Genomic DNA, 14,429 nt, shown 5'->3' with positions numbered 1-14,429 from the left:
ATGAGTTCAATTCATGGTTGTGCATAACCATACATTTTAAACTATAAGTTTTATACTGTTCATTTAATTTAAACAAACACAAAGACAATAAAAAAAAAAAAAAACATGAGGCAGGTTTGACATACAGCTTTCTGTTTTTATTTTCCTGAAAGTGACACTTTTGTGCAAAACTGCTTTTATTTAGACACATTCGTTGTATTTAGTCACAGCTAATAGACCACAAGTATGGACAAGCAAAAATTAGTAAAACTTATTATGAAATACATGCCATTAAACTAAACTTGAAACAAATTCACCTTCAAGTTCATATGAAGAGGCAATAATCTTTATATTACCAGAAGAGGGCAGTAGATCATTAAAAAACATTAAAATTGCAGCGCAGCAACACACACACACACACACACACACACACACACACACACACACACACACACACACACACAAAAATGAAAGAATAAATGTGAAATGAAAATGAACAGAAGCATATTCAAGTTTATTTTTGTCTTCACTTTGCGCTCAGACTCCATTGTTCATCCTCCTCCTCTTCATTTAAACTCTTCATAACCGGTTTCGTTTTGCGCCTGCAAAATGAAAACATGCAGATCGTGAGATTACAGCAAAGACAGTTATAAGTATTAATTTATGTAGTTGGTATGTGACCTGAGCTCCGTTTTCAGGGCCGAGATCTGGCTATAAAGTTGCTCGTTGATCTCCTGCTGGTCATCCAGTTCCCTTTGTAGCTTCTTTTTGCTGTTCTCAAGTCTTTCTATCTCTTCCTCTGCCTCATCCAGCTGCCTCTTCAAAACCTTCATTCTCAGAGTTAACTGCAGGAACAGTGTAAAAAGAGATCATTTTATAAAGGAACTGGGATACAGTATATACACTGCTTATCAACTCTCCTCTTAGGAATCATTTGCAGATTTTCTATTGTAATCAACTGAAAGCATTTCATTATTTTTGTTTCCCAGAACCAATCATCATCAGCTTCCCACCTCACAGCCAGTTTGCTACTACCATATGACAGCTACCAAATCTTGAGGCTAATACATGCTTCCTTCAAAGCACAATATACCAGCCAACATCATCTTTCTGAACACAGGGCAGCTTAACACACAAGAGTAAACGCACTATCTGCCCTCTTCTACATACATGGCCCCGATAAGCTCAGAGATTTTGCCACTTCATCACCCTTAAGCTTCCAGTTTTGGGTAGCAGTGTCATCATTTGGATTTGTAATTACTTAGCAGTGTCTCTGTATGTGTCAGAATCATAAATGGTGGTATCAAAAAGTTTTAAGACTAGTTTTATAACACACCAACAGATGGCAGCACAAGGCTACACGCAGGGGCACAGTGAGCTCCGACTTTCATATGTCAGTTTTCCAAAAGACATCGTCCTGTGTACATCGGAAGCTGTGCGACCAATTCTGCTATTCTGACCACGTGCGCACTCTGTCCTTACACGTGAGTTTCACGCAGGAAACAACACAATCTCACGTCCGTACCACCCTTCTCGGCAGATTTGGCTCCTGCAGACTTCACTCTCCTCTTGAAGATCTAGCTCAAAGGTCACCATATTGACACTATTCCCAAGATCCAGTGCGAATCGCAGAAGTTGCTTGACGTGCTTCAAAAAGAAATTCAAAAGTGGCAGGAACGCTGGATGCGACATATTGCTGTGCAAGGGGACTATTTTGAAGGTGATAGTGTGTAAACGTAGATAAATAAAGTACTTTCTTGTAAACAAATCAAGTCTCGAAATGTTTTAAAACCACCTCGAATAAAAAAATAAAAACCACTCTGCTCCAAGCAGTAAGGTCACTGGCTCTCACCTGATCCATCTGGTTCTGTAGTGCGAGCTGCTCATCATTCACCTGCATAGTTATGTCCTTCATCTTTCTCTCCAGTTTACGGTTTGCCTGCTCCAGAGTGTTATTGTCTCTGCCCACAGAAGAAAGCACAAGAATGCAGCAAAAGTATGAAAACTAAACGTCTAACAGGAAAACCACTCCATTTGGCAATGACACTCTCCTTTGCAATCTGAAACCCAGAAGACCAGACTGAAACTTGCTGATCTGTAACTACTACTTTCAAGCTAATAAACAGCAATATATTCATCTCACTTGAAAATCTTCACATCCAAATTACTGCAATTGTATACAATTAATATTGGTTAAACAAAACGAGAACAAATGAGATACAAGTATTTTATATCAAGTGTTAGTATCTTGTAGGTAGTTTATGATCCCCCACCTCTCCCGTTCCAGAAGTCGATTCTCCAGCTCTTGAATTCGCAGCTCTAGTTTGGTGACAAGTCCTTCCTGACTCGACTTCTGAGACACTTCTAAATGCGACAGTCGGCTCTTTAGGTCCTTGCTCTATGATATGAATAAAAACAGTACTGTATCATACAAAATGATTGTGGTATTAACTATTCTTATGTATAAGGAAATATTTTCAGTTTACTTACGAGGTAGTATAAAAAAATGAGACTAATACTGCTAACTGGTGCTATTCTCAGCAAGTTAGAACAAAGAGCAAACGTAAAATTCTGCGGCAAAAATACAATAAAATTGACTTGCCGAGGATTATTTATGTCTTGAATGCATGAAATAGCCCAGAATATTAAAATGTTGGGAAAAATCCATATAATTTGCATTATAATTTTTTTTTATGTAAAAATTGTGATTTACATACATTATGTAGTGTAAAATCCTGGAAATTAGTTCTGGTTCAACCCCCAGAAGTCATTGAATTAGTTAAAATGTAATCCACACACATGGGTGTTGGTAAAAAATTTCACCAGAAAGGTTTAAACTGAACCATTAATTGCATAAAAACATTAATCGAAACCAACACAGAAACACCTGATCAGTGTTTTGCAATTGCTATCTCAGTGTTTGAACTATATTTGAAATCTATGGTGGAATGATCAAGATCACACTGTAGTCGCTGTAGTCGTGTTACACAAAGTCTTTTTTCTAATGCTAGGTTAAACTAGCATCCGTTCTAGTAGCTCACATAATTGACTAGGCAAGACCTGAAATTTTAGCTAATGGTAAATACACAATCACATGAAAATTTTACATAGGAAAATGTAAACAGTATAAAATATTGACAGGAGTGCAACTAAAATGAGCAACTATAATTTGAAGGATTCGACCATTTCTGTCCATTTCTGGTGCTTGTTCAGACTCTTGTCATTTCTAGACTGGACTACTGCAACTCTCTGCTGGAAGGTCTACCTCTAAATGCTATTTGCCCACTGCAAATGATCCAAAACGCAGCTGCGCAACTTGTGTTTAACCTGCCCAAGTTCCAACCACACCACCCCACTGCTGCGCTCCCTCCACTGGCTTCTCGGTAGCTTCACGTATCAGGTTCAAAACACTGATGCTTGCCTAGAAGGCCAAAAATGGACCAGCAACATCTTACCTCAGAGACCTCATCAATCCTCACACTGTACCACGCTGCCTGAGATCCTCCAGCACTGCTTGACTATCAGTAAGTATACTTCAAAAGCTCTTCTCTGTTCTGGCACCGAGGTGGTGGAATAAACTTCCCCTAGAAGTCCCTGGCTATTCTCAAACGACAGGTGAAGACCTTCGTCTTCCTGAAACACTTAAACTAACACTTTCCAAGTTTGCTTTGTTCAGCATACAACTCTGTTGAGAGGTTTATCTGAACTTGCGTACCAGTGTAGATTTATTCATTGATTGAGACTCAAAGCACTTTTGTACCTCGCTCTGGACAAGGGTGTCCGCTAAATGCTGTAAATGTAACCATTTGACCATTCAAGTCTATTTTTTAATCTATAATCTATTTTTTCATCTATACTTAATCTATATTTTCTCAGTACAAGTTATCATGAGTAAAAGTTATAAGTAAAATCGATCATTTATCATTACTTTTGCAAACCCTGTTAGTGCAGAGTAACCAGCAGCCAATTCCTTGTATGACATGGAAGGCTGAGACACTGTTTTACTGAATCACATAACCAGGAGCTACAGCAAACACATCAGGACATCAAGATGACATTCAGAGGTGTGACTCAACTGATTCAACCAGTGACAGAAGGAAATGAACTAGTCAAGCCACAATTGATAAAGAAATATTTTTTTTTTAGACACACTGTGTCATATATCTCCAAAAGCAGAAGTGAAACTTTTAGATGAATTTGATACTTTGCGTTTGACACTGTGACTTGTATTACCATGTTGGTGTGGACAATATATAGTTATTTGTCTTTACCTGTCTCTCCAAGCTGATTTTGTCACACTCCAGATCCTGTCTAACTGCTCTCTCCTGCAGCAATTCTGCTCGCACCTGCTCTACCTGTAAGGAACACACACACACACACACACACGATGAGAGAAGAGAAAGCGGAAAAGAAAATCGAACTAAAAGAAAAAAAAAAAAGAAGAGACCTTATCCACCTGTATGTTTTCAGTGTTGTATCAACATAACTACTAATAGGTGAGTCACTGAGTGTGTGTTGGCTTAGAAACCAGTACTTATTTGCTGACTTTGGGCAAACAGTCTTGCTTGAAAGCAAACACTCCTTAGCAGAGAGTACTCTTGTCAAGTTTTGGTGAGAACGGTTTTGGCTCAACGAGCCTTTTGTGCGGAGGCCTCTGGTCAGCATCTCTGTGTGTGTGTGTGTGTGTGTGTGTGTGTGTGTGTGTGTGTGTGGACATGCATGGATAAGTCTGTACAATGTGTACAGGGAAAATCCGACAGTGTCCTGATATGGGAAGCAGAGATAAAGAATACCACAGCACAAAGAGGACATCTGCTTCCACTGCCAAGCAGCGTTCTTACTTATACCCTAAATGTAAGCTTAAAAAACAATACAATCAAATAAAAACAGGAATCATAGATGTTACGTGATGTTTTGTATTTACTACTAACATGAATAAGCTGGTTTTTGTCACATAGCAAATGTTTAGATAAAGTCCACAAGACACATAAATAAGTGAATCTGGTTCAAAAGTGTAACATTGTGTGGTGTTACCTGGATGGTCAACTGTTTATATCGTATTGTTCTGAGATCCATTTTTGACATTTGGGACAACTGCGGGAATCATACACACCTATTACAAAAATGTAACTGTTTATTGATGCTCAAGGCTTGTCTAAAAATATAAGCTCAACTGCAGTGTATTTTGTGCATATTTTCTTATTTATAACTGTATTATATGAGATACATTTACAGCTTTTGGTAGATGCCCTTATCCATAGCGAATTTCGTGACATTTATACAGCTGAGCAGCTACAGGCCTTGCTCAGGGGCCCAGGAGAGGTAGTTTAGTGTGGCTGGGATTTGAACTCATGCCCTTTGGATCCAGTGTCCATTGCCTTAACCACTTAGCCACCTCCACTAACTTTGATGCTAACTAGCATCAGAAAGCATGACTCTGACCACTATGATGGCTATGGTTACTTCCAACATTAATGTCATGTTAAAATGCTACAAATATTTACATTGGAAAATATATCAGTAAATTGTGGAGAAAATGTAGATTTCTTTGCTAGAATACTAATGTTCCCTTGCTTCACTTCCTGTCACTGGATATGTGGGATATATGTGATGCAATAATCAAAGAGCTTTGTGCTGTTGTTTTACAATATTAGGACAGGGCTACAGACCTGCTCCTTGACTTTCTCCATTCTCTGTACCAGTGTGTCACCACAGCTGCGTTCCTCATTCAGGGCATCCTGGAGCTGAGCTACTCGTGCCTACACACAAATACATACACAAAACATCAAAATGAAACATGCATGGATATATGTGAAGACGACTGCATCTGATTTAAAACGTAGTGGCCTTAGTGAGGTTTTGGTCCCTGAAGAACCACCAGAGACGTTTTGCTGTGGCTTTAATAAATAGATTTTGTAGGTAGTTAGACAAAAGGCTTTTTTCTCAGTAGGTTCAGAACTGGCACATGTGAATCCATTGTGCATGATTTTCATAAATTTCATAATCATCAAAGTGTTCCGTGAGCCCTCACACACTCTGTGTTTGTGTGTGTATGTTTGTGTATGCGGGTGGGGATGGGTGTGTACCTCCATTAATTTGACTTGCCGATCCCGATCATCATGTGCAGTTTTGTTGCAGTTCTCTTGCAGCTCCTGCACTCTCATCTCCAGCTGTTTACACTTTTGCTCAGTCTTCTCCAACTCTGCCTCACACTGAGCCAACTCGGCCTCCAGACCGGACAGCTGCACACACACACACCACACACACGCACAGAAAAACACACAAAATAATAAGTCATATTCCCACACATTGCTGCTGATCCATTGTCTTTCTGTTTCAAAATTATATCTGGTAAGTGTTAGTGTGTATCTATCCTTTCAGCACCTCTTTCTGACATTCCTGTGAGATGTGTGAGTGTTTCTCCAGCTCCGTTTGCGTGTTGTGGAGCTGTATACGGAGTGCACTGAGCTCCTTTGAGCTCTGTTCCCTTTCTTCATCCACCTGATCCTGCAGTTTCTGAGTCTCTCTCTCTGAACCCACCAGTATGTTCTTTATCTACAGCCGTAGAAAGACAGACAGAAGGAGAGAGAGAAATGTAATGGAATCGAAATGCAACAACCTTCATCTTCATATTTTTAAATAAATGTACTTTTCATAAACAGGTAAACATATTAGCAGTTTTATTTTACACTTACATCTATTCTTACCTCCTCTTGTAGTTTCTCAAAGTCTCTGTCCTGCTTTCTCCTCTCTTGCTCCATGTCCCGTTTGTTCTTTCGGAGCTCCTCCATCTGTCTTTCCTCCTCCTTCAGTCTCTCCTTCAGCAGGCGATGTTCCTGGTTCAACTTCGTCAGCTCACACTAGAAACAGTGAATGCAGGTTGTAAAACGTGAGTTTATTAGAACTGCTTTTTGTCCCTGATGACTCTTCACTACCCAAAAGTATATATATACTAGATAGGAGTGGGCTTGGGGAGATTTGTGCTTATTCAGCTACAAGGGTGTTAAAATTTCAGGTACTCATGTATGGTAAGGAAATAGGGCTGTAGATAATAGGGTTAAGGCTGGAGCTTGACAGCAGGCCACTCAAGATCTTTTACTCCTGCCCATGTACTAAATATCTTTATGAAGCTGGATTTGTGCATAGGGGCATTGTCATGCTAAAATAGGTTTGGGTCTCCAAATGAAAGGAGAATATAAAGTAACTGCATCCAAAGACATCCTATACAATTGTGTGCCTCCAACGTTGTGGTAACAGTTTGGGGAAAAACACATATGGCTGGAAAAGTCAGGTCCCAATACTTTAGTCCATCTAGTAAACTGTAAAGAAATAGTAAAGAAAAGAAGACTAATTTTACAGTCTTTTGAGTCAACTTAATATTATAGCACATCCTGGAATGTTTTATTTCTCATGCCATGGCGATTTGTGGCAACTGTTACTTTAGACTGTTTCTTAAACACACACAAAAAAAAAGATTATATCCATTATATCTACCATATAAAGGAGTATGGAGAAATGACAGCAGCTTTTAAATCAGTTTATTATTAAACATAGAGTAAATGAGATGATATATAAGTAATATAAATTGCATTATTTTGTGATTTACCTGTCAGCCAGCACTGCTATCAGAACTGCTACTATTAAAGATTAATCATGAATATCTGAGGAATCAGGTATGACTATTCAACAGTGCCATGGTTTACACATGCACCATGATATAAATATGACAATGTTACAGGCACATACAGTGGGGGAAAAGAAATGAACAGTTTAGAATTTTTATAGTGGTTAATTTTAACAAAGAGAGACAATTAGCAATTAGCAAAAAATCTGACTCTCACACACCCAAATTAGTCCTGTCCCTTTAAGAAAGAACTCCTAATATCAACTCATTATATGTATAAAAGACACCCATCACAGAACCACCCTCTTTCATTTAAACCCTTTACCACCATGGGCAAGAACAAAAAGCAGTCAAAGGACATCAGGGACAATATTGTAGACCTGCACAAGAATGGAATGGGCTACACGACCACCATATTTTTGCCTTGGCCATATGTTTTGGGTTATTGTCATCCTGGAAGACACATCCACAACCCATCTTCATTGTTCTGGCTGAGACAAGAAGGTTCTCATCCAAGATTCTGCAGTGCATGAGGGTTCATGTGGTGAAGTCTTCCTGTACCCTTAGCAGAGAAACAGCCCCAAAGCAGAATGTCTCCTCCTCCATGTTTGACAGTGGGGATGGTGTTCTTGTGGCCATATTCAGCATTTCTCTGCCTCCAAAAACGGTGAGTCGAGTTGATGCCAAATAGTTCAATTTTGGTCTCATCTGACCACATCACATTCTCATCACAATCAAATTCAGATTACGAACATCTGTTCGTAATTCTGGGCTGATCTCTTACCTTTCTTAGAATGATCCTTACCCCATGAGAGCGAGGGCGATTGACTTATACTGTATCTCTTCCATTTTCGAATGATCGTGCCAACAGTGGTCTCTTTCTCACCATGCTTCTTGCTGATGGTCGTGTAGCCCATTCCAACCTTGTGCAGGTCTACACTTGTCCCTGACATCCTTTGACAGATTAGTTCTTTCTTAATGGCACGACTAATTTGGGTGTGTGGGAGTCAGAATTCTTGTTGGTTTGTAGGGGATCAAATACTTATTTCACTCAATCAAATACAAAATCATTTATATATAATATTAATGTATTCTTTTTTTCTAGATTTTTTTATATACTTTCTCTTTATGTTAAAATAAACTGACCATAACAATTCTAGACTGTTAATTTCTTAATAAGGGGATCAAATAATTATTTCCCCCACTGTAGATATCAATAGTTCTAAGAACAGATAAGAAGGCTCAATCTGTATTATAATATTTTGTTTACTTATTTACTTTTATTATATATTTACTATCAAAAAAATGTGACATACTGACCTGTGTGTCTTCGAGGTGTCGAGTCAGTGCTCTATTAGCACCACACATGTCCTCCTCTTGCTGTCTCACCTCAGAAAACTCCTCATCGAGTCTTTTCTTCTCCTCCTAAAATTGTAAAAATGAAAATAATTACAATAAATATTACAAGGGTTATACGCATTAAAAAAATTAATCTTCAAACAAAATGTACAAATAATTATTTTAAGAAATACTTTAGTAACGTTATCCGCTTTTCTCTACTTTTGTCTCTATCAATTTTTTTTGTCCTATAAAGCAAAACACTTACCATCAGCTTGTCCAGCTGTTCTATGAGATGTTTCTCCTGGCTCTTTGACTGCTGGAAGATGTTGTTCAGGGTGGTGATTTGGGTTTCGAGACTACGAACCTGACCAAGAAGCTGCTCCTTAGCCAGACTAAGCTCTTGCATCTGGGCGTGAGTATTCCTTTGCTCGGCCTCCACACTTTTTTTCTTCTGAGCCAAAGCTGCCACATTCTGAGTGGGAGAAACAGATTTGCTGATAGCATGCAGGATCAAAGTCAAGGAGTACCATCCAACAATCTCAGCTTTATTTTTTCTTTTAGACACTTTTAGTGTTAAGGGGTGTTTTCAAATAGGCTACAAGTACAACATACTTTTACATTTCTGTTCTATATATGTCACTATATAGACAAAAGATATATATATATATATATGTCACTATATGGACAAAAGTATTGGACACCTGACTCCTGACCTGACAAGATATATTTGGATGCAGTAGCATTACATTTCCCCCTAACTTCAACAATAAAACATTAACCTAAACACCTAATTAATTACAGCAATTGTTACCGGGCCGCACAGAAAGAATACATGACTTACATTATTTCTGTTTTATTTATTTTCTGATTCTGAATGATGTTTTATTTTGGAAAATTACTGGATTCTCTCCGCTACATCTGTCTATGACTCACTCTTGATGCATGCAAAGATGCTTGGCCTCGGTCAGATCTCTTACCTCCATCCACTACCTTCTTAAAGGGGCTGCTCCGGCCGGTAACACATAATACATTACCGCTAAACTAAAACCCCCAAGCTAGCAAAATGAACAACACGGCGGATTCACCTTTATTATTATATTTAGAAAATACCAATTTTTATGCTGGTTGTATAATTTTATTTTGATAAATTATCGGTTTATTTATATTAAACCGGTAAGTGTCGCAATAAATGTTGGGGACAGCATACATAGTATATATCATAGTATAGTACAGTATATAATAGTGTAGCAAACCTTAGGACGAAAAATAGATAAAGAACACAACAATAACCCTCCCACATTCCAAGATTATATCTGTAGGTTGTATGGAGTTAAATCTCTGTGTCAATTGTACTAAGGGAATGCCCCAATCCAGTTAAATCCAATCCAAATTAAGTTTAAAAACTAGATGATCCAGATTATTCCCACTTGCCTCCTCAGCCGCTTCTTTGGCCTTAAGTAACTTCTCAACAGCCTCCTTGTGTTGCTCCTTCAATGTTTCCACCTCTTTGGCGTGGGCTGAAATCTCTTCCTGAAGCGCACCCTTTATGGCTATGAGTTCCCTCTCCTTCCAGCACAGCACATCCTCCTGTTCCTCATGCACCTGCTGCAGCTCCTGGAACTCCATGCGCAAATTTGCCAGGTCCTGCATAAGAGGCAGATTGAGACAGAGAAAGACGAAGAGAGAGAAAGTTAGAATTGCTAAATTATATGCTAAGTTGTATTTATTTCCAATCTTCCAAAAATGTTTTTACCTGCAGGATAGTGTCTCTCTCTTTCTCCTCTGTGCTCTTAGTGTTGTCAAGGACATCATGCATATCTGAGAGCTGCTGCTGCAGATTCTTTGCCTCTGCGCGACTCCGTTCTCGCTCCCTTTTGATCTGAAGGACTCTATACCACAGAAACACACACACATAATCCCACATCAGCACTATCCATGTGTTCACTAATTCACTTAAATTGTATTTGTTTAACAATGTACAGTGTTAAATAGCAACTTTATAAAAACATTAATTCAGGATATAGCCCTCTATATATATCGCTAATCAACAATAGTTTTGAGAAATGACTCCCTGAGACAACATGAGGAAGAAACTGTGAGAGAAAGCAGGCTCAAAAGAGGCTCAATCTTCATCTGAGTGACACCAGATACAGTAATTAAAAATAATTCCCAACTTTATTTGTGAATAATAACACTGTCTATAGCAGAAGCATGAAAGTTACTGTATAAAACAATGGACTAGTTTTACGGTAGAGTTTTGTTCAATTTTAAAGTCTCTAACTTTTTAATTCATAAGACTTTATTTCTAGATCTTGTAGGCCTGATACTGTTACATCTGTAGGATAAAAGTATCTTACGTTTCTATTGAGACTTGCAACTCTTTCTCCATATCAGTGAGTCGCTGCCGGAGTGAGACTTGCTCCTGCTCACTTCTACTTAACTTCTCCTGCAGTAGTTCCAGTTCCCCAGAACTCTTCCCACTTGCCTCTGACAGACTCTCTCGTATCTGTTAAATCATATATATATTTTAAAAAAATAAATATTATATTATATATATATATTCCATCGAGCCACTGTGTTAGGTTTCATGTTAGGACAGATGTTCTACAGAACTGTACTTTTGAAAAGACTCGCTCAGGTTATCTTTGTGTAATGTTAAAATTTGTTTGACGATCTCAATTATTTAAGTTTAACAAATGTGCAAAAAAATAGAAATAAAATCAGGATTATACTTTTCACAGCAATGTGTATGCATTGTTTCTGTGTCATATTACCTTAATTTCTTCTTCTAGCTGTTGCTTTAGAAGAGCAACTTGGCTCTCCAGTGCTTCTTTTCTCTCCTGGAACTCTTTCACCTTAGCCTCCGAGTCAGACAGCTAAACGCAAAGCAATTCAATCACAAACTCTGATTAAAGACTGAATCACTAACATCATATATATATTTTTTTTATTTTGCATCAAACCCAAAAAACACCAGCTGTTTCTAATTTCTAAAAGAAAACCAAGCCAAATAAACCACACAAATATTACTGTTTACGTTTGTATTAAAGAGCACTGATCTGCCAGTGACAGCAAGATCCCTCACCTCCTCCACATTCTGGACAGCACATGACCTCAACATCTGGATCTTCTCAAACAGTAGAGTTACCTTCTGCCTGATGATCTCATCTCGCTCACAACTCCTATGGATCAATGTGCAACAACAGGGTTTGGCATTAAATATTATTACTATATTTCGACCTGAACTGTTGCAACACACAACAAATGAATCTCTTACATTTGTGAATTTGGTTCAGGGTCTGTAAATGAACATCTAGGTTGTGAATCTCACAAATGTTTTATAGGCAATTTCTTTGTATTAAAAGGATTTTCTTCTAATATTTACTGTATCATTTATTCTTAGTAGGCTTTTTAAAATTTGGCTTAAATTTTCAGCTATGCAAGAGTGAGGACTTTTCCACCGAGCCAGCTGGAACGGCATTTTCTATGTTTTTGCAAAAGCACCTTTCTCCTTTATTTTAATCATCAGATGATTCAGAAAAATCTTTAACCTTTAGTGAGAGGAAATTCTGACAATGTATTCACATTAGGGATGTGCATCTCCATAACTGAGGTGAATCCGATTTGCATTTCGATGAATAGAAAATAATATGATACATTAGACACATATGAAGCAAACCCAATGTGAGTAAATTTCAATTAGATTCAACACAATGCACTTTAATGCAATACGATGAAATGGAAAAAATATGATGCAATTTAATATGACACAGATAGCTCACTAACTATGTCTTTGGTTCAGACGGACAGCAAACTGGCCTTTTATAGTGCGGAAAAAGAAAACAGGTTAAATAAAACCAGACTTGTTCTTGTTCTGTGTTCAGGAAGTTACAGCTCTACCTCTGCCATGTTAATCTGTATTCTATGTGATTCTTAAGACACGCCTTACTCTCTGTAGTGTTGTGCTACCTTATATTCACGTAGCAGCAGTGATGCTGAGACAACGCGATTGAGAAACAGTTTAGCAAGAAGAAATCAATCTACATATAAAATATTGGTCACAATTTATTGGTAATTTTCTAAATAATAAGAGTATAGCACATCTACTGATGGTTATAGTTTTCAAGTGAGGCAAATATGTTCAAAATGATGCATCGCGATACAAATGCACTCTTTTAATTTGATACATCATGGATTAGTTTTTTGTCGATGTACTGATGCGAATCTGTAAATCGTACCACCCATGGCCCACATTATGCTGTTTTGAAATCATCTTTCTAATACAGAGCAATAGAACTAAAGTGATTTGTAGTGTTTATGTTCATACCCTTCTTTGAGGTAGTTAAACAATGCTTGTTTAGTCACATCTTCATATGGCTGGTCCACAAGCTCCTGCTGTCCATTCAAAATATCAGGGGTATCCTTAAATATACAGGCATGCTTATTAGGGCTGTTTGTACATACAGGATTGGGACAGAATATTATACACAATATTGTATATAGATATACACAATTTATATATAGTAAGCATTTGCAATTCAACCAATTCACAAATACATAGAGACACAGTCATGATTTGAATAACAAAATAAATATTATTCTGTCAAGACTTTACCTGCGCCTCCCTTTCTTGGCTTGAATAGCCACCATTTTGCTGAAGACATCTGGTTGGGTTTGCTCTATCAATTCTGTTATTAGCCCTTCCCAATCTTGGTGACATCCATTCATTTTTCTGTCCTTCAAACTGGGCTGCAGTTATAGTCCTTATATCTGCTTGATACATATTCTCTCCTGTTTTTAGCTTCAAAAGACTGTCATTTCGAGACACAGAGCCTATAGATGAAGCTGGTAGACCCAGATCTTCTCCCATTCTTGACCCTCCTGCAAATACTGGGCTTGTCCTGGAAGAGTGACTAGAACTAGATGCACCTGCACTTTGTGATCGTTTTCTCTCTTGGGGATCCACCTGGTTTCTATGTCTACCTCTACCAACCCTATTTGAGGAATGCCCATTGTCCTCGTTGGAGTAAGGTACAGACAGCCTGCAGACGATGTGCGATTGCCGGCAAGGTGTATTTTCTCCCGATGATTTTCCAGGACCTAAATTATCTTCAGTTTGTCCTTTCCCTGAACCAGGCAATGGGATTTTGGCTTTCTTCACCATTATATTGGATGCATAAACAGGTAAAGTGTTTGAACTAAACTGATTTAAGTCAGAGTTAGATTTAGTCTTAATATGGTTGGGAGAGTCATGGAAATCCAGATTGTTGCTTCTGGGATCATAAGGTCTGAGAAGTGCAGGATTTCTCTGGTAGTTTAGCAAAGGAGATGATGGAGTATTAGTAGACATCTGAATTTCTGGAGGAGGCATCTGCATTTGCCTCACTGACCTGTAATCAGTCAAATTCCGCTGGATGCTTAAACCTTGCCCATTCATGGTTGAAACATACTCTTGACTGGGATGATTCATGAAAAAGACATCAGG

General features: G+C 38.2%; 1 protein-coding gene across 2 annotated transcripts in view; it reads right to left on the bottom strand.

Moving 5' to 3' along the window:
* Window positions 1-115: 115 nt before the first annotated feature.
* LOC124392001 (cingulin-like protein 1) overlaps window positions 116-14,429 on the bottom strand; it is a 15,549-nt gene continuing 1,235 nt past the window's right edge. Inside the window, exons 2-19 of one of the 2 annotated variants that reach the window (XM_046858696.1) lie at window positions 13,560-14,429; window positions 13,272-13,366; window positions 12,030-12,126; window positions 11,719-11,820; window positions 11,302-11,450; window positions 10,698-10,833; window positions 10,376-10,588; window positions 9,210-9,416; window positions 8,924-9,028; window positions 6,675-6,839; window positions 6,364-6,534; window positions 6,066-6,221; window positions 5,649-5,738; window positions 4,251-4,334; window positions 2,253-2,377; window positions 1,832-1,940; window positions 661-824; window positions 116-581 (exon numbers count right to left, since the gene is read on the bottom strand). The exon at window positions 13,560-14,429 is cut by the window's right edge and continues 240 nt beyond it. In XM_046858696.1, the coding sequence (XP_046714652.1) occupies window positions 506-581; window positions 661-824; window positions 1,832-1,940; window positions 2,253-2,377; window positions 4,251-4,334; window positions 5,649-5,738; window positions 6,066-6,221; window positions 6,364-6,534; window positions 6,675-6,839; window positions 8,924-9,028; window positions 9,210-9,416; window positions 10,376-10,588; window positions 10,698-10,833; window positions 11,302-11,450; window positions 11,719-11,820; window positions 12,030-12,126; window positions 13,272-13,366; window positions 13,560-14,429 (3,114 nt within the window). In that variant the 3' untranslated portion in view covers window positions 116-505. The remainder of the gene's footprint in view (window positions 582-660; window positions 825-1,831; window positions 1,941-2,252; window positions 2,378-4,250; window positions 4,335-5,648; window positions 5,739-6,065; window positions 6,222-6,363; window positions 6,535-6,674; window positions 6,840-8,923; window positions 9,029-9,209; window positions 9,417-10,375; window positions 10,589-10,697; window positions 10,834-11,301; window positions 11,451-11,718; window positions 11,821-12,029; window positions 12,127-13,271; window positions 13,367-13,559) is intronic. The other variant, XM_046858697.1, reaches the window with a different exon arrangement.

The sequence above is a fragment of the Silurus meridionalis genome, chromosome 10, assembly GCF_014805685.1.
Source record: "Silurus meridionalis isolate SWU-2019-XX chromosome 10, ASM1480568v1, whole genome shotgun sequence".
Classification (NCBI taxonomy): Eukaryota; Metazoa; Chordata; class Actinopteri; order Siluriformes; family Siluridae; genus Silurus; species Silurus meridionalis.
This window is presented reverse-complemented; position numbering and strand designations above follow the sequence as displayed.